Consider the following 20543-nt stretch of genomic DNA (forward strand, 5'->3'; position numbering starts at 1 on the left):
CGTCCATGAACTCAGAGAAATGGATTTTACGGTGAGTACAACAATCCTATTTTTACCTTTACAACCCCTTTAAATTACTATGTTTAGTCTTCTTTTTTATGTAAAAAAAAACAACGGAATGTGTTTCTTAAAGAGCTTCACAGTTGTGCACAAATGAAAGTGGAGACATGAGTTCAAACTACTACCGTTTTGTTCTTGTCACTTACCTTTGATCTGATTGCTTTCTAAGTTGATGCTCTCCATGGATTGTATTTTTGTTAGCTCTTCTGGAAATACTTCAAACTTGTTTTTAGATAAGTTTATTGTTTTCAGTTTGGGTAGGAGACCAACTTCAACAGGGAGCTTTTCAAGTTTATTTCCTTGCAGATCCAGTTCTACAACATCAAGAGACTGGTTTTATTACGCTTGTTTATAATGAACATTATCTTACACAGCTTAAAATGTGAAAAATCCATCTATGCTTCTGAGAGTATGTAGTAACGACTACAGCTGTGGAAACATCAATAAATATAAGTATTTCCAATTTGCAGTCACATTTGAGAAATCCCCAGTATATCTTTGTTATGTGTTCCCATTCAAACAACATGCCTAGAAATACATTTTTTTCTTACCTTTTAGAGGTTTCTTAAGGTGTCATGGCTGAAAAACAAGTGTTTTAAGCCATGTTAGACCCCTTTCACACTGGGGTGTTTTTCAGGCCATTTGGCGTTAAAAAAAAGTGCCTGTAAAGTGCCCGAATAAAGCCTCATCTGCAATCCCAATGTGAAAGCCTGAGTGCTTTCAGAGCCCTTTCACACTGCCAGTGCCCGGAAAATGCTGGTAATGCCCCTTTCACACAGGGGCATTTTTCATGCGATTTGGTGTTAAAAAAGCACCTCAATGGGAAGGAGCGCTTTAGGAGCGGTGTATTCGGGACGTCCCCTCCCGCTGCCTATAAGAACGATCAAGCGGTGGAACTGCCGCTTTGATCATTCTTATCGTGCAGAGAATCGGCGGCTGAAGACGGTGATATCTGAATGATGCCTGTAGTTGCAGACATCATTCAGATATCACCACACAAAGTCGAGGATGTCAAGTGGTTAAGCTATGTGAATGGGGACATGTAACAAATGTAAAATAGGTGATATCCCAATTTGGCTGTAAAATTGATATACACTTTAAACTTGGTTATCAGTACTACTCTGTTATCATGGGTTCTTTAACCACTTGCCCACTTCCTAACCAGACCAATTTTCAGCTTTTAGTGCTCTCAGATTTTGAATGACAATTACTCAGTCATGCAACAATGTACCCATATGAAATTGGTGTCCTTTTTTTCACACAAATATATATTTTTTTGTTCTTTTACTTTTTGAGCTATAAATGAAAAAATACTGAAATTTTTGTAAAAAAAAAAAGAAAAATTCTTTGTTTCTGTTATAAAAGTTTGCAAATTAGTAATTTTTCTTCATAAATTTTGGCCAAAATATTTACTACTACATATCTTTAGTAAAAATGACCAACACCATTGTATATTATTTGGCCTGTGTGTTATAGAGTCTACCAGCAATGGTGCCAATAACTGAAAATTGATCACACCTGATCACGCCTGATGTACTCACGGCCTATCTCAATTCTTCAGACACTAACAAACCAGAAAAGTACAAATACCCCCCAAATTACCCCTTTTTGGAAAGTAGACATTCCAAGGTATTTAGTAAGAGGTAAGGTGAGTGAGGTGAGTTTTGTGAAGATGTAATTTTATACTACAATTCTTTGCAAAATGAAGATTTGTTTTTCACCAAATTGTCATATTATCACTTGCCGACCAGCTGCCGAAGTTATACTTATATTTTTTATTAGAATAAAATATATATAATGTTTGGGGATTCTAAGTAATTTTCTAGCAAAAAAATTTAAAATAAATATTTTAACTTGTAAACAAGTATCAAAAACAGGATTGGTCCTCAAGTGGGTAATTTCTTGGCTACCTACAGTATCTCTGAGTACAACCCACACATTTTTGTAAATATTTTATTATATCTTTTCATGTGACAACACTGAAGAAACTGCACTTTGCTACAATATAAAGTAATGAGTGTACAGCTTGAATAACAGTGTAAATATGCTTTCCCACATGTGTGGGACTTCTACACAGCCTGGCCACATACAGATGCCCAACACGCAGAGAGCACTGTCAGGATGAGCACAGATGCTGCATGGATGAGGCACAGATGAGCACTGATGAGGCATGGATGTGACATGGATGAGCACTGAAGTGGCATGGATGTGACACGGATGAGCATTGATGTGGCATGGATAAGCACTGATGTGGCACAGATGAGAACTGATGAGGCACGGATGAGCACTGATGTGGCACGAATGAGCTCTGATGTGGCATGGATGGGCATGTATGAGCCATGGATGAGGCATAGATGAAGCACAGATGGGTATGTATGAGGCATGGATGGGCACATATGAGGCATGGATGGGCTGGAATGAGGCATGGATGAGGTACAGATAAGCATGTATGACGCACGGATGGGCATGTAGGAGGCACGGATGGGCATATATGAGGCACAGATGGGCACGTATGAGGCACAGAGGGGCACGTATGAGGCACGGCTGGGCACAGATGGGTATGTAGGAGGCTCAGAAAGGGCATGCATGCGGCATGGATAGAAATCTATGAGGCATGAAAAACGGACGTGTGTAGGCTTTAATAACGGAGAAAAAAACGTGCATGCTCAAGTTATGAGAAGGTAAATTTGCATAATCAGCCTAAAGGGTGGCGCCATTCGATTGGAACTTCCCCTTTATAATGCCGTCGTACGTGTTGTACGTCACCGTGCTTTGCTCGAGCATTTTGTATCACGATCGTGTGTATGCAAGGCAGGCTTGAGAGGAATCACGGCGAGAAAAACATTTTGTTTTTTTCCATGACATGAAAAACTGTCGTGTGTACGCGGCATTACACTTTGAAGCAGGAAGCACACCCTGAACATGTAATGAGCAAATCTGTCTGCCCAACATACATAATTAAAAACTATACACAAAAAGGTTTGGATAAAACTTTAGCAGACATTGAAAAGATTATTTACATTAAGATAATCTTTTTTATGATGGAATCTAAAAAAAACCTGAAGAAAATACTACATTCCTTTTAAATAAAGCAAATGGTTACTTTCCACACAGATAGTATCCAAAGAGATTTCAGATGACAAAGGAATATTTTGTCCTCAGCAGATATGTATTTTTCACAGGTAGGTGAGACGACTGAAATAAAGGATCTAGCACAGATGAACAACTTTAAAGAAATTATTCACCAAGGAGATGTTTAAGTGAAATCCAGCTGTGTAAAAGCTATATAAATCTCAGCTTTTTTCAAAGGATACGAGTAGTCCACCTACAGTACCTCCAGCTGATAGGAAAAACCACAGGCTAAAATACATAAAGGTTGTTCCTGTGAAATCGCAATAAGGTGCATAAGGCTCAATCACTTGCCAACCTCACTGTGTTTTCTGTGTGTGCCACACACTTTCTTTAGCAATAGATCAATCCAATATCCCTCTGTGACATGATTCTAAGGCAAGCAACTTTTGTTTATGGCTCAATCCATCTGTTCCAATCACGTTTCCTAGAGACATTGAATATGATACACTGTAACAATATGGACACAGAATGGGCAAAAATAACTTTCCGTTTGTACTTACTTTGCTTGTTTTGACAAAATAGATAGAAAATTTCCTGGAAAGCAAAAAATAAATATAAAATCGAACTTCCCTCAAAAAAAGTAATTTTGATGTATCTGTAAATTTGCTATCTTGGAGTACAGTGCAGGACACAAGAAACTATTTTCAGACTATGTGTTATTTGCTGCAACCTTCAGATCACTGGAACTAGCAAAAGCTTTGCTATGTCTGCCCCCAAGTGACCCCAAATAGCAAAAAATAAAGGCATCACAGAGAGGAGAGAAAAGGGACATGTGTCCTGTACTCTACTATAAAATAAGAAATTTACAGGTCTAAAAAAAATCGTGTTATCTTTATCATACAGTACAGGACACAAGAATAAATTCATAGATCATGGAATGTCCCCAAGCAACAATCAAGAGGTGGACAACAATATAGCAACAGGCCCTCAAGGGGAGGGGGGGGGGGCTCAACAGCTCCAAGCAAACTGGTAACAGTAAAAGCATCAAGCTGATGGAGATAGTGTGATAGGAAATGCTTGCTGGGAACAGTAGTTCTACACAAGCTGGTGCGCGGTTGCAGGTGCTTATGTGCACGCACACGCGACTATGATCCCTGGCACCAGGCGGCAATTTAAACTCAGCTGTTACACTGAAGCTTTGCTGTCTGATCTACAGCATTCCCTGTGAGTTACTTGCTTATCTGAACTATTCCTGTGATTAACCGGCTTACTGTTCCAGTACTGTCTGTCTGTGTGTGTATGACCCAGCTTGCCTGACCGTCCTGTGTTCTAGCCCCTGGAACCTCCTCTCTGCATCCTGTGTGGCTTCCTGACACAAGCCTTCTCCAGTCTTCAGCCAAGTATGCTGTCTCCAGTCTGCTGATTCTCAGCCACAGCATCTTCCAGAACTCCAGACCTACTTCCCAGCTGTTGATCCTGCCAGGCACTCGTGCTACACTGCACGCCTGCGCCTCCTGTCCACTCTGCCAGGGGCAGCGAGTCAAGGGCACAAAAGAGGCCTTCCTCTGCATATCGGGCTCATCTTCTAGGTATGTGACATAGTGACAGTGGAAAGTCAAGATCTGTCTAGTAACCAAGGAGGAGGACTTTTATAAGGATTCTACAGAAATAATAAGAAGGGAGTCTTTTTGGGGTCCTAAGGTCCTAAAGGCCTGACCTCCATGGTGTACTCCCACTTACTTTATGCTAAGCTTAGTAAGGTTCCACTTGCAATTCAAACAAAATGGCAGTCCCTGATTTCCAAACTTACAGACAAATATATTGAGGAAGCTTGTTTTTTTACAACAAGCTGAAACAATTATATATCTTCAGTGAATCCTATCTTACTCCCATTAGAATACATGCCATGCATTGCTTCTCTAACTCTAACAGCACCAGATATGCTCAAACAGATACAAATTATCTTCATGTAAAATGGTTCTGTCCTGTAATTGCTAGATATTGGAAACAAATTGTTGATATATTGTCCACTGTACTTCCAACCCCTGTTCCCTTCACACCTGAAGTCTGTATATTGGGCCTCTTAGATGAAGAATGATGGCCTTTATATACCAGCGTATTACTAAGAGAAACTATTTATTTATCGTAAATGTAACATCCTTAAATGGATGCAGGTATAATAAGATCTGGGATGTGTGGTCCGCATCTACCTTAACATTAACAACCTCTAGAGACTGAATACCTCTATCATACGCCCACATATTCAACTAAACTTGATCATAGTGGCTTGAGACAATGCGATCGTTATTATATTCAAAAGAAACTGAACCAACTCAGGGAAACCTTGGGTGTTATACTGTTTATTTTGCTCCATTATTTAGTGCATGTTAATTTTTATTGTTGTGCAGTGGCATTGCGTCCATAGAGGGCGCCGCCCCACCTCTCTCTCTCTCTCGCACCGCCACTGATTACAATACACAGATTCATGCATTGCATGAATCTATGTATTGTTACAGCTGCCGCCGACTATTCAGATGGTGGGCGCCAGCCATCTGAATAACGGCAGCTGGTTGGCTGTGTGGAAGTGCCTATCAGGCTGTATTCGTCTTCCAGATACTTATCTAAGGGACGTACGGGGGGTGCGTTCCTTGGATAAGACTGACAGGCGTATCAGCCAATCAGGTTCACCGGTTCTGGTTACCGGTAACCTGATTGGCTGAAGCGTCATCGAGGGCGGGAGAAGACATCGAGGGACGTGGAAGGAGGATGGCCGACCCTAGAAAGGTAAGTGCTGGGCGGGGAGAAGGGCACAGCGGCGACAATTGGCACAGTGACAGTGGCGACAATGGGCACAGTGGCGACAATGGGCACAGTGGCAGTGGCATCAATTGGCACAGTGGCGACATTTGGCACAGTGACAGTGGCATCAATTGGCACAGTGGCGACAATGGGCACAGTGGCGACAATTAAAGGGCACAGTGGCATCAATTGGCACAGTGGCGACAATTAAAGGGCACAGTGGCAACAATTGGCACAGTGGTGACAATTGATGGGCACAATGGCTGCGTTTGATGGCATGGCACAGTGGCTGCGTTTGATGGCATGGCACAGTGGTGACAATTGATGGCACAGTGGCTGCGTTTGATGGCATGGCACAGTGGCGACAATTGATGGGCACAGTGGCTGCGTTTGATGGCATGGCACAGTGGTAAAAATTGACTGCACGGTGGCTGCATTTGATGGGCCCAGTGGCTGAATTTGATGGGCACAGTGGCTGCATTTGATGGGCACAGTGAGGCTGCAATTTATTTATTTTTGTTTGTTTTTTCGTTTGTGCCCACCAAAAATGTTTGGTGCAAGAATATCTGTATCTGCAATAAACAGAGTTTATGGCACAGACAAGAAGGCCAAATGAATGGCATAGACAAGAAGGCCAAATGAATGGCACAGACAAGAAGGCCACAAACATTTTTATTTTAGCATAGATCATGCATAGAGAAATATATTGTGCGTAAGGTGGGTGTCAGCAAATTACCTTGGCACCTGGAGACATTTAATATCAGGGAAAAAAACAGAAGGATGGAGTCACAGCCTTAAAGAAGTACAGAGAACAGCAGCTGTCAGGCACCAGATGCAAGAAATCAGGTTCAGAAGGCCTATGGCAACAAGTCTCATAAGGATCCTTCTTTTACAAAAACGTGAATATTGACTTATTTAAATGCATAAATTAAATAAATAATCCTATTAAGGATATAATTGCACAAACAAATATATAAGTGTGGTGCTAAAATGCACCCCCCGTCCAACAAAGTAAATATTCAATCTTACTTATAAAAATGTGTGGATATATACGTACGTTCGTGAATCGGCGTATCTCCCTCATTTCCATATTTGAATAGAAAATCAATGAGAGCGCCAAATACGTCCAGCGTAAATATGCGCCCACTCTACCCCGGCAAGTTACGTCGGTCGGATGAAGCCTATTTTTAGGCGTATCTAGTTTTGTGGGCACGGCGCACAGATACGACGGCGCATATTTGCACTTAGGCGGCGTATCTGGAGATACGTCGGCGCAAGTGCTTTGTGAATCCGGGCCTATGTGTATAACTCCTGCATCCCTAGCTATCTAACATACTATCTGCTCAAATGGCCTCTTTATTACTGCATTGGATCATATTTGACCTCATAAAATGTATCTATAAATGGACCTTTAAAAGAACACATATCCTTAGCAAAATATTTTACATAAAACCTTACATAAAATATGAATAATATACATACAAAATACACTTGACTCATTAAAAGTTGGAAATAAAACAATTTAAATCTATATCCACATTCAGTCCCCCTGGGAGGAGTGTTTCAAGCTCATAAAACCAGACATTTCTTTTCTCATAATTTTACCTCTCCAGTGTGTCTCTTAACCCCATCAATACCATAAAAGATTAAGTTCTTGGGTGACTATTGTGAAATTCCCTAAATGTTTTGATAGACTATGCTTTTTAAAATCTTTTTTTTAAAATATTATTATGTTCACATTCTGGTGGCTAGCCATTTGATAGCTCTACCTACATATTGAAGACTACAAGGACATTCAATTATGTAGGTAACATGGGTAAATACGCAAGTAATAAATACTTTAAATTTATATTTCTTCCTAGTAACATAGGATGAGAATATTATCTTCTTTTTTAGCTTCCTCTCCAAATATGGTGTTTATGGTTGTGGCCAAAAAACTAAATTTTAAGTCTCATCACTCCAAATGACTTTGTGCCAGAATGTTTGAGGCTTGTCTCTGTGCTGTTTGGCATATTGTAAGCGGCATACTTTGTGGCATTTGCGTAGTAATAGCTTTCTTCTGGCGACTCAACCATGCAGCCCATCTTTCTTCAAGTGCCTTTTAATTGTGCATCTTGAAACAGCCACACCACATGTTTTCAGAGTCCTGTATTTTACCTGAAGTTATTTGTGAGTTTTTCTTTGCATCTTGAACAATTTTCTTGGCAGTTGTGGCTGAAATGTTAGTTGGTCTACCTGACCGTGGTTTGGTTTCAACAGAACCCCTAATTTTCCACTTCTTTATTAGCATTTGAATACTGCTGATTGTCATTCTTAATTCCTTGGATATCTTTTTATATCCCTTTCCCATTTTATACAGTAAACTACCGTTTCCCCCAGATCCATTGACAATTCTTTTGCTTTCCCCATGACTCAGGATCCAGAAATGTCAGTGCAGAACTGGATGGAAGGTGCAAGGGTGTAACAGCACTGGTGAACGGAGTGAACCACAACTGCGGTTAGCAAGGATTTCAATGCGATTCTCTATGCGACAACTCAGTATTAAGCCCCAGGTGTCACTCCTCGCAACAGGAGTTTGGGGGATCTATACATCATCTCTTTGTCACATAAAAAAAAGCGTTGAGCTACTAAGCATGGACGCAATACAACATGCGACTAGAGCTTAGCGTTTAAAATTATATTATGCACTAAAAGATTGCAATGCACAATTATACGCTAATGATTACGAGTATTACATAGCGTCGTGCATTAGGCGACTAAGGGAGGAGGTATAGAATACGTCAACCCTTAGCATAGAAGTTTAGGCGAACATGTTCTGCAACTTTAGGGCAAGTAGCACTTATGTCAGCACATAGTAAATATGAGTTGTAGTAACAACTAATAGTTGCGTATGAGAAACAATATAGCTCAGGTACTTTGGGAGTACACGTAATTAATAGGAGTTGTAGTAACAACCAATAGTTGCGTATGAGAGGCAATATAGCTCAGGTAATTATAGTAGCATACTTGAGGTGTATATTGTAGATATACTACTATTTGCATATGAGAGGCAGTATAGTTCAGGTAAATATAGTTGTAGACATGAGCTGTAATTATAGATGTAGAAATGCATACATATGAGAGGCAATATAGCTCAGGAATTTATAATACCATACGTGAACTAAATATTGCTGTAGTAATTTAGAGGTAGCTGTCCCTTTTAGGTACTCCTTTGCAACAAGCTTTAGCACAATAGTATCTCCCAGAAGATATGGTAATATCCACACAGTATTTGTAATACTACAATTGTAATAGATGAAACATTAGCATTAGATCTTCCTGTATAACTACAAGTGAAGGAATGACTACTTATCCGTTTGTAGGTATCTTTATGCAGGAGATGGAATGTCCAAGATGTTCAAGGCATGTAGGTAGTTCGCAGCAAAGTAGTAGTGGTTTCCTGGAGCGGTGTTCCGGCAAGGGAGCAAAGGCAGCAGACACAGTGAGGATCTTTTGCTATCTGGCCATAGTATTGCCTCTGTTTGTAGCGTGGCTGGACGGCTGACAATAATAGAACGAAGTTACTGTGTTTAATGAATGCCTTTATAGGGTGGTAGACACCTGCAGTGCATCAGCACTGAATTCAAATGACTGCCATGTAACGGCGCACTTCCGTGTTTCAGCATGGAACACACTATGGCGCTGAAAGCGTCAGGTACTATAGGAAGCAACAGGCGCATGGAGCGCCTGTTAAAGTACCCCCCATTTAAGAGAGGCCCTCTGGGGATCTCCCATGGAGGCCCATCAGGGCAAGGGGTTCCCCCCCCCCAAAAAAAAGAAATTCTATCCCCCTTTAGGAAAACCAACAAGGGGCAAGAAGCATAATAGTATGTTCAAAGACAGCACTTCTGGAGCAAGGCGTGCAGAAATAAGTCTTGCAAGTAGTCATCCGACGTATTTCTGATTTTGCAAAAGATTTAACTGAGCAATAAAATATGTCTTCAAGACACCCCTACGCACAAGTCCAGAAAATCTTTTGAGAAATTATTCAGAAGGCTTTGAACAACTTCTGGAGTGTTGCACGGTCCCAATGTCCATTCCTTCCTCAAAAGGGGGTAGATTCAATTCTTGAGGTATAAGGACTGGTGCTGTGGAAAATGATGAAGATTCAGCCCGTCTCTCTTAACCTACGATCTATTGCGATCGAACGTTGCATGATGTCATCAAGAGTAGGAGGGAGATCTGACCTGGCCAACTCATCCTTGAGTGGTTCGGAAAGGCAGAGAGGGAAATGGTTACGCAGTGTAACATCATTTCACTCAGTCTCAATGGCCCACCTCTGGAATTGTGCTATGAAGTCCTTACCAGGTCCTGTACCATGTTTAAGATTCCTAATAGCATTTTCTGCAGTGAGTTGCTTATTGAAGTCATAATACAGCAAGGACATAGTTGCGAAAAACTGTTGACAGGAATTCAGGATTGGATCCTCTTTTTCTAGGTAGGTATTTGCCCAAGCACAGGGATATGAGGGTGAGCACCTTAATCCTATCATTGGGGAAAGTGCGAGAACGGAGTTAAAACATTAATTTACACGCATTAATGAACTGATCGCGGGACTCCAGCGGCGATCGGGTCCACGAGTCCCGCGACACGATCACACGACCGTGAAATTGTCAGTTAAAGCGATGCTGTGCCGTATCGCAAAAAATGGCCTGGTCATTGAGCAGCCACATCTTCTGGGGTGGAAGTGGTTAATGTTGATAAATGTAAAGTTATGCATTTGGGGGCTAAAAATATGCAACAACTGGGGGGGATCAACGTTGGAGAAGGATCTAAATGTTCTGGTAGATTATAGACTTAAAGTGGATGTAAACCTAATTCATGAAATTTGAGCTGGGCACATATATCTGCAGTATTTTGTTATCTCTCTTCAAAGAGCTCTCTCCTGAAAAGTTCCTCTGCGCTTGATTACTCCTGACAAATTCTCTGACACATCAAATAAAAGCAGAATGAAATTTCTGTCAGGGGAGGTTGCTAAAAGGGATTAGCAGGGAGCTGGTCCTATTACAAAACACCTCTGAGAGTCTTTGCCTATGAGGAGAGGGGGTTTGTCCCTTTCCTCCGAACAGCAATTTTAGCTATCTTGGCTGTATGCCCAGACATCACACTCTGTGTTAAAAAGGAAGAGAAAATGTCCTAACACGATCTGAACATTATAAACAGTATATACATGTGAAGACAGCAGATATACATGTAAAACCTATGTAGGGAGATTTGGTTCATCTCGGTGTATCATCTGAGGCTGTTCACTTCACTGGGTGTATTGAGGGTTTACATCCACTTTAACGATAGCATGCAAAATACTTTCTTGTATTCACTGTTAATTTTGCAGTCAAATTTCAAGTTCGTTCTAGCCATAGTCTTGACTAAAATGCCATTTTAGTTGTATTTTGGTCATCTGATTTGTTTTAGTTTTAGTTGCATTTTAGACGACTACAATCTCCATTACATTTTAGTCGACTAAAATATCTAGCAGAGTTTACAGGCTTGATTTTTTAAATATTTTAAAGTTGCACTTCTGTTAGTGAAAAGGTAATATTTTTGTTTGTTTATGAAACTTAGGCCGCGTACACACGGTCGGACAAATCCGATGAGAATGGACCGAGGTTCAGTTTCATGGGTCCAAACCGACCGTGTGTATAGCCCATTGGTCTGTTGTCCTTCGGTCCAAAATTTTAAAACATGCTTTAAAATCGACCCGATGGCCCGCTGCCCGATGGGTTCAAACCAATGGTTAGTACAGAAAGCATGGGTTCAAAACCCGCGCATGCTCAGAATCAAGTCGCCGCACGCTTGAAAGCATTGAACTTCGTTTTATTCAGCACGTCGTGTGTTTGACGTCACGGCGTTCTGACCCGATCGGTTTTTGGAATGATGGTGTGTACGCACATCAGACCATCAGGCCACTTCAGCGGTGAACCGATGGAAATGGCCCGTCGGACCATTCTCATCGGATTCGTCCGACCGTGTGTACGCGGCCTTAGTGTTACGTACCTAGGTGTGAGCCTGATGCGTAGAGTGAGACCTCCGATACAACCCTGGCTCAGAGACCACTGGAATGGAGACAGTGGCGGTAAGAGCACGGTGGGGTAAAGGTGCCTGTTCTGGTCCTGGAAGCAGGGGATGCAGGTCGGCAGGCTAGCGGATGCAGGTCAGCAGAGCCGTAGATGCAGGTCAGCAGAGCAGCGGGTGCAGATCAGCAGGAAAACGGGTGAAGGTCAGCAGAACAGCAGATGCAGGTCAGCAGAACAGCAGGTGCAGGTCAGCGGAGTCAGACAAGCCGGGTCATACACATCAGGGTAACAGCATAAATGATAGGCAGGAGAATAGTCAGAGTCCAGGCTGGGTCTTGGCAACAAGTAATCAGGCAGAGAACTGAGCAGGGTCAACAAGCCGAAGTCAGGACTGGAGATAGAAGCAAGGTCAGGAAGCCGGGTCATACACAGGAACAGAATGCTTCACACAGGAACACAAGGAACAGACGCAGATCGCGCCGCAAGGTGCAGCATTCCTAGAGCGTCTTTTATAGGCTGTTGGGTGCCAAAAGTGCGTCTAACGCGCATGCATGCGCACAGGCGCGCGCAAAGGCCGTGATTTGCGTGTGCGCAAGGTCCGTGGTTCGCGCATGCGCATAGGCGCGCATCTATGGGAGCGAGCAGTACGTCCCTGACACTTATGCCGCGTACACACCATCACTTTATGTGATGAAAAAATACATTTTTAAAAACGTAATTTTAAATGACCGTGTGTGGGGAAAACTTCGTTTTATGTCTTCTGAAAAACGACAAAAAAAAAATTCGAGCATGCTTCAATTTTTTGTGTCGTTTTTCAAAATGTTGTTTTTTGTGTCACAAAAAAATCACCGTGTGTAGCTAAAACGACGTTTAAAACAACGTTTTTAAACCCGCGCATGCTCAGAAGCAAGTTATGAAGCGAGCTTCAATGGAAAAGAGTGCTGAACGTAACCGCGCTTTGCTAGAGCATTTTGAAAAAATGATGGTATGTAGGCAACGTCGTTTTTTAAAATGAAGTTTCAAAAACGTTGTTTTTTTACTTCACAAAAAATGTCATTTTTTCTTCACATAAAGTGATGGTGTGTACGCGGCATTAGTTTTATTTATAAAGGCATTATATATATCACAAGGGCTAAATCCGTGTCTGTAGCGCATGCTCAAAACTTACACCATAAATAATAACATGTGTTTTCGATTTTTTACTCCAGGAGTGTACAATATATTTGGAAATTCTAAAGGGATGCTTAAATAATGCATTACAATTTGACAAAACCCATTAGATTTTAGTCAGCTAAATGAAAATTAGAATTGATTTTCATCATAGTTTTCATCAATTGACTTAATTCTAAATCACATTAACACTGCTTGTATTAGAAGAGGCATAGACTCTAGAGAGAGGGGAGGGAGACATCATTTTGCCCCTGTACAAATCATTGGTAAAACCTTATCTAGAATATGCAATTCAATTTGGGGCACCAGACTATAAAAAGTAGGAAAGATTGAAGATTGAACTGAATTTATTTTCTCTTGAGAAGAGGAGATTAGGGGGGATATGATCGCATGTATAAATAGATAAGTAAACTTGGTGTAGAATTATTCACTTTTGAAGGTCATCAAAAAGAATAAGTGGGTAATCTTAGGTCTGGAGGAAAATAGATTTACCCTTCAAATACAGAAAGATTTCTTCACAGTAAGAGCTGTGAAAATTTGGAATATACTCCTTAACCAATTAAGGACCCGAGCCTCTTTCTGAGATTTGGTTAAAACCAGTTTTTTTTTTGCTAGAAAATTACGTAGAACCCCCAAACATTATATATATTTTTTCTAACACCCTAGAGAATAAAACAGCGGCCGTTGCAATACTTTCTGTCACACCGTATTTGCACAGCGGTCTTACAAGCACACTTTTTTGGGAAAAAATATACTTTTTTAATTAAAACATAAAACATTAAAGTTAGCCCAATTTTTTTATATTGTGAAAGATAATGTTACACCGAGTAAATTGATACCCAGCATGTCACGCTTCAAAATTGCTCCTGCTTGTGGAATGACAACAAACGTTTTCCCTTAAAAATCTCCATAGGTTGCATGTTTTGAGTTAGAGGAGGTCTAGTGCTAGAATTATTGCTCTTGCTCTACCGATCGTAGCGATACCTCACATGTGTGGTTTGAACACCGTTTTCATATGTGGGCGCTGCTCACATATATGTGCACTTCTGCACACAAGCTCAGTAGGACGGAGCACATTTAAAAAAAAAAAATTCTTATTATTTATTTTACCTTTTATTTTTACATTATGGGCCGGATTCAGCAAGAATTTATGCCGGCGTATCTATAGATACGCTACGCAAATTCAAAGCTGCGCCGGTGCATCTTCTTTCTGTATTCAGAAAGCAAGATACGCCGAAATTAGGCTAAGATCCGACTGGCGTAAGTCTCTTACGCCGTCGCATCTTAAGGTGCATATTTACTCTGGCCGCTAGGTGGCGCTTCCGTCGTTTACGGCGTAGAATATGCAAATTACCTAGATACGCCGATTCACAAACGTACGTGCGCCCGGCGGAATTTTTTTAAGTAGTTTGCGTAAGGCTTTTCCGGTGTAACGTTGCTCCTGCTTCTATGAGGCGTACGCAAAGTATGGACGTCGTTCCCGCGTTAAATTTTGAATTTTTTACGTTGTTTGCGTAAGTCGTTCGCGAATAGGGCTGGACGTAATTTACGTTCACGTCGAAACCAATACGTCCTTGCGGCGTACTTTGGAGCAATGCACACTGGGATATGTACACGGACTGCGCATGCGCCGTTCGTAAAAAACGTCAATCACGTCAGGTCACCACCCATTTACATAAAACACGCCCCCCTCATCCTCATTTGAATTAGGCACGCTTACGCCGGCCCCATTTACTCTACGCCGCTGTAACTTAGGAGGCAAGTGCTTTGTGAATACAGCACTTGCCTCTCTGATTTACGGCGGCGTAGTGTAAATATGATACGCTACGCCGCCGTAACAATGCGCCCGGCTACCTAAATCTAGCCCTATGTCACTTTTATTACTATTACAAGCAATGTAAACATTCCTTGTAATAGAAAAAAAGCATGCCAGGACCTACAAAATATGAGACCTGAGGTCAAAAAGACCTCAGATCTCATATATACACTAAAATGCAATAAAAAAATTAATTAAATGTCATTAAAAAAAATTTCTTGATGTTGCTCCCACCATGCAATGGTATGGACCCGTTCTCGTCTCCATACCAAGCCAGGGAGAGGACCTGATCGCCGGTAGCCGGTATTGGCGGAGGGCACCGGAAAGCGGCCCCTCTCCTGCCACCGATAAAAGTGATTTTGTGGCGAATCCGCCACAGAGACCACTTTTGTCTGAAACCAGACCTCTCACTAAAGTAGAGGATACCAGGGTTATGGTAGCTAGCTGCTGCCATAACAACGATATCCCTCTTCAAAGTGCCAACGTATATCGGCGCTCGGAAGTGGTTAAAGAACTGGTTCTGGTCAGTTCGGTAGGCTGTTAAAAAAAAAGGCCTGAATTCTTTCCTAAAAGCACAAAATATAACTGGATACCTATATTTATAGTTATTAGCACCAGGGGGAGTTGATCCAGGGAATATCTAATTGGTTCCTTGGAAACCAGGAAGAAGTTTTTTCCCTCCACTGGAGCAAATTGGATCATGCTTTATTTTTCAACTGTAGGTATTAGGATCATGTATCTGGAGATTTTCTATTTGTATGTGTTTTCTATTAGTTGAACAATATGGAATGTTTTCAACCAGATTATGTAACTATGGTGTCTTGTTAGTCAGTATTATATACTGTAGTTGTATGCAGTTACAAACAGATCAGTGTTTCTGTTTTAGGTAGTCACATACAAAATTCCTATTCAAGTGAAAAGAGATGACAGAAAAGTGGTATTCTTGAGAAATAAAACAACATTTATTTTACAGAGAAAAGGACAAAGAATATGTATGGCTAATAGAAGCATTTACATTTTTTTCACACTTTCTTTTGCAAGGGTTTTCTGCCTACACTTACAAAACATATAGCTCATTACATAGAAAAGCAAAGCAGTTCAGTCCAGCTTCTACATTTAGAGCCAGCGGCAGCCAACATATATGGAGAGCTTTTGCTTGTTGCTGGAATTGAATTCAAGCAACAAAAAGCTTAACACCTCAACAAGCAGCATGCCGTGTTTTCTCTGCATACTTGCTGAACTAAAAAAACAAATATACTGAACATCTCAAATAGAAGTTATACCCCAACCATCATGGGTGCACTGCAAACACAAGAAATATGGCATTCAAATGAATTTCTACTGAGTAAATCACCCAAGTTACTGTGACTCCAATCCAATATTTAAATAAAACTATATCCCATTAGAAGAATGAAACTGAGATTAGTGTTTCTAAAACCACCTCTGTGAATCTTCAAATATTTCCACTCATCTTGAGCACTTCATGGAGTGTACAAATCTATCTTTTCTATTTTAATCCAATATATCATCAAAGCAATGATGGCAGGAAATCTTCAAAAGCAAAAAAATCCCTCATCGTATCCCCACTAGTAACATTATGAGTATAGCTTAAGCTCTACGAAGCCGGCTTTAAGTGCATGTGTTGATCAGCTCACTCTTCAAGCAATAACGTTAGTATTTCCAGGATCATATATTTATATATGATTAGGTAGGGAAGACTTTGCTCATCAACAATTAGATGAGTTAAGGCCATTCTTTTTAGTTGATTACGTGATTGGATAAAACACACTAGGAAAGCGTTTTCACTAATAATGAAACAATCTTGTACTGCTGATATATCCTCGATGTGCAAGATTAGTGCTAATCAAAAACATAATCAAAATTTCAAGGTAATTGAGGCACAATTACAATTGCTGTGCAAATCAATTGGGATAACATGAAAGAAGAAATAGAATATCAAAGATGGGCATTTTATGAGCACAGTATTTACAACCATAGTTCAAGAACAAAGTGCCAAAGAACACCAGTTCTGTTAGGAAAAACATCTATTCATGATTTGTATGTATTACTTTTATTATACTTTGTATTATTTTTTTAAAGCACACCTGTGATCAGGTGTAACTCGTAAACTGGTTTCATTATTCATTATCCCTCCACTGGCTTCCGCTCACCCAACTATTTAAATTCAAACTACTAACAATTACCTACAAAGCCATCCACAACTCTGCCCCCAGCTACATCAATGACCTAGTTTCTAAATACCAACCTAATCGTTCTCTTCGTTCGTCTCAAGACCTCCTACTCTCTAGCTCTCTCATCACCTGCTCCCATGCTCGTCCCCAGGACTTTTCCAGAGCCTCTCCAAGCCTATGGAATTCCTTACCCCAACCTCTCTGTCTATCTCCTTCTCTATTAGCTTTTAGAGGATCCCTGAAAACCCTCCTATTCAGAGAGGCCTATCCTACCCACACCTAACAACTGTATTTTCATTTGAGTCCATATGATCATCCCCCACAGCTAACTACCCTTTGTTCCACTTGACCCTCCCTTCTAGATTGTAAGCTCTAACAAGCAGGGCCCTCTGATCCCTCCTGTATTGATTTGTATTGTGACTGTACTGTCTTCCCTGATGTAAAGCGCTGCGCAAACTGTTGGCGCTATATAAATCCTGTATAATAATAATAATAATAATAATAATTATTCAAAACTGAGCACCAATAGGTGCCTGGACATCATTCCAGGGGCGGATCCAGAGTCTAATCTCAGGAGGGGCACTAGCAGAAAATATTTTTTTTGGGGGGGAATTTATCAGGGAAATCACTGGTGTTAGAGCTTCAATGATCACGGCACCATGGTTGTTATGGTGTCAGGATGATTGAAGCGCATTATTTCCATTATTACATTGTAATATAAAATGAAATGGTTCAACTCACCATAATGTAGAATCAGTGGGAGCCCCGAGTGTATCATTTGCCATGTCACCTGCCACAAGATGCAGCTTGTCAGTTGCCATGTCACCTGCCACCAGATGCAGCTTGTCACTTGCCACATCGCCTGCCACACATTGCAGATTGTGACTTGCCACGTCGGCTGCCACACGTTGCGGATTGTCACTTGCCATGTCATCTGCCACACGTTGCGAATTGTCACTTGCCACGTCACCTGCCACACGTTGCAGATTTTCACTTGCCACATCACCTGCCACAAGTTGCGGAATGTCACCTGCCTGCCACCAGATGCAGATTGTCACTTGCCACGTCACCTGCCACAGTCTACCACCTGTATCTGGGACACACCGTCTGGTAACGCCGAGGGGAGATCATCCAGCGGAAGGAGCACCGACTTATGCCAATTAATGGCAAAACCAGAAAGCCCCCCAAACCGTTCAATGAGTTGCATGGCTGCAATCAGGGATCCATCCGTATTCCCCAGGTACAGTAAGGCATCATCAGCGTATAACGACAGTTTGTCTTCTCTATGGTTTCGTCTAAAGCCCACAATATCTGGCGAATCTCTTATCCTAGTAGCTAAGGGTTCGTATGCAAGGGCAAAAAGCAGGGGTGACACTGGACACCCCTGTCTAGTACCCCGAAACAATGGAAAGGCCTCCCATAACATATCATTTATTCTAATCCTCGCTGTAGGATTTATTTATTTATTTAGCACTGCCCAAAGATAGTTCCACTCCATGCTGTCAAATGTTTGGGCAGCGTCGAGGGAAAGAATCGCTCTATTTCCCAAATTTTCTATTGGGAGCTGAATATTCAAGAAAAGCCTCCTGATGTTCAATGCTGTGGACCGCGCTGGGATAAATCCAGACTGATCCACATGGACCAGCCTAGAAATAACCGTAGACAATCTAGTTGCCAACACCCTCGCCAATATCTTGACATCTGAATTTAGCAACGATATGGGCCTGTAGGCGTCTGGCTGCAGAGGGTCCTTACCTGGTTTAGGAAGCACCACCACCACAGCAGAAGGCGACCAGTCTTAAAAGATTGATTTAATACTTCTAGCAGACCCGGTAGTAGGGTTTCACCATATTGTTTATAAGTTTCGATTGGCAGCCCATCTGTGCCAGTGGCCTTACCATTCGCCATTTGTGACACAGCCTGTGAGGGTTCCTTCAATTTAAGCGGCGCATTCAGCATCTCCACTTCCTGATTCATAGCCGTAGGCATATTACATTGGGTCAGAAAGTGAGAACGTGCCTCCTCTGTAGGATTCACTTTAGAGGTATACACATCTCTGGAGAAGTCTGTAAACACTGAGGCAATTTGAGCCTGCTCACTGACTGTGTCCCCAAGTGGGGTTTGAATGATGTCTATATGCGCAGTGCCCTGTTGTGCCTTTGCGATTACTGCTAATAGGTTCCCCCGTATTTTCCCCCTCATTAAAGTAGTTCTGTTGTATAAAGAATCTCTTATTTCCAGCTGCAGTTAAAGAGACCTGTTGATACAGGGTCTGGGCTTCCAACCATCTCCTTTCTGTATTATCGGTGGGGTCCTGTATATATCGTGCTTCCGCTTCACTAGCTTCCTGCATGACAGTGTTTTCCCATTCCTTAGTCCTAGTCTTGATTTTAGAGATCTGTCTAATGATAAGTCCCCTCATATGGGCCTTCAAAGCATCCCACACCACCATGCGATCAGCAGTACCCCGCGGTTAATAGATAAAAACTCAGTAATCTCCCCAGGAATGGGATCAGGCAGTGGGAATGACTTAAACCAGAAAGGGTTTACTCTCCACAGTCTATTCTGCTTCTGCTGGGAGAAATGAACACCTAAAACAAGGGGGAATGGTCTGATCTATTCCTAGGGCCGTAGATTACCGAAACCGTCCTGTCCTGTGCCCCCACATTCTGCCCCTGTTTAACAATGTAATTACAATTCTTGATATAATATTTCACAGCAGGGCCCGTTCCAGCGCCCACCAAGAGTAACTGTGAGTAAGAGTTACAGTGTTCTGGTACCACCAACACCTAAGGCCCAGTTTTCTGCAGAGTATATATGGCAGGCTGTATAGTATACTTTCAAACATACGACTTACAAATGACTCCTACTTACAAATGGAGGGAGACAACAGGAAGTGAGAGGAAATCTACCCCTAGGAAGGGAAATTCTCTCCTGTAAGAGTTAATATGGGAAAAAGGTGTCTCAACTGATGTTTTATCACCAATCCTTGTTTCCCTACTAACCCCAAATTTTCAAAATCAAATTGTCATTGGGACAGAAAGTGAAATCTTCTGAACAGGGGCACAGACAGCAAAACAAATTTTAGAGGGGTGATAACCCTTCCCTATGCTATCCAAAAAGCTTAAAAATGTATTTTTTGGCTGGAGCTACACTTAAATAATGTACCTGTTCCAACTTACAAACAGATTCAACTTAAGAACAAACCTACAGTTCCCATCTTGTTTGTAACCCAGGGACCGCCTGTATACTACTGTTCAGAGTATATAGGGCCTGGGGGCCCCACACCTTTTTTTTTTATTATTTGGGTGCGGGGGTCCCCTAATAGCCATACCAGACCCAAAGGGCCTGGTAATGGACTGGGGGGGGGGGAGATTCTCA

At 41.6% G+C, this 20543-nt stretch overlaps 1 protein-coding gene across 1 annotated transcript in view; it reads right to left on the reverse strand.

The window, feature by feature from the left end:
* LRRC20 (leucine rich repeat containing 20) overlaps positions 1-20543 on the reverse strand; it is a 241184-nt gene that overhangs the window by 80366 nt on the left and 140275 nt on the right. Inside the window, exon 4 of the mRNA XM_040362323.1 lies at positions 207-374. Coding sequence (XP_040218257.1) covers positions 207-374 — 168 coding nt within the window. The remainder of the gene's footprint in view (positions 1-206; positions 375-20543) is intronic.

This window comes from Rana temporaria, chromosome 8, assembly GCF_905171775.1.
Source record: "Rana temporaria chromosome 8, aRanTem1.1, whole genome shotgun sequence".
NCBI classification, from domain to species: Eukaryota; Metazoa; Chordata; class Amphibia; order Anura; family Ranidae; genus Rana; species Rana temporaria.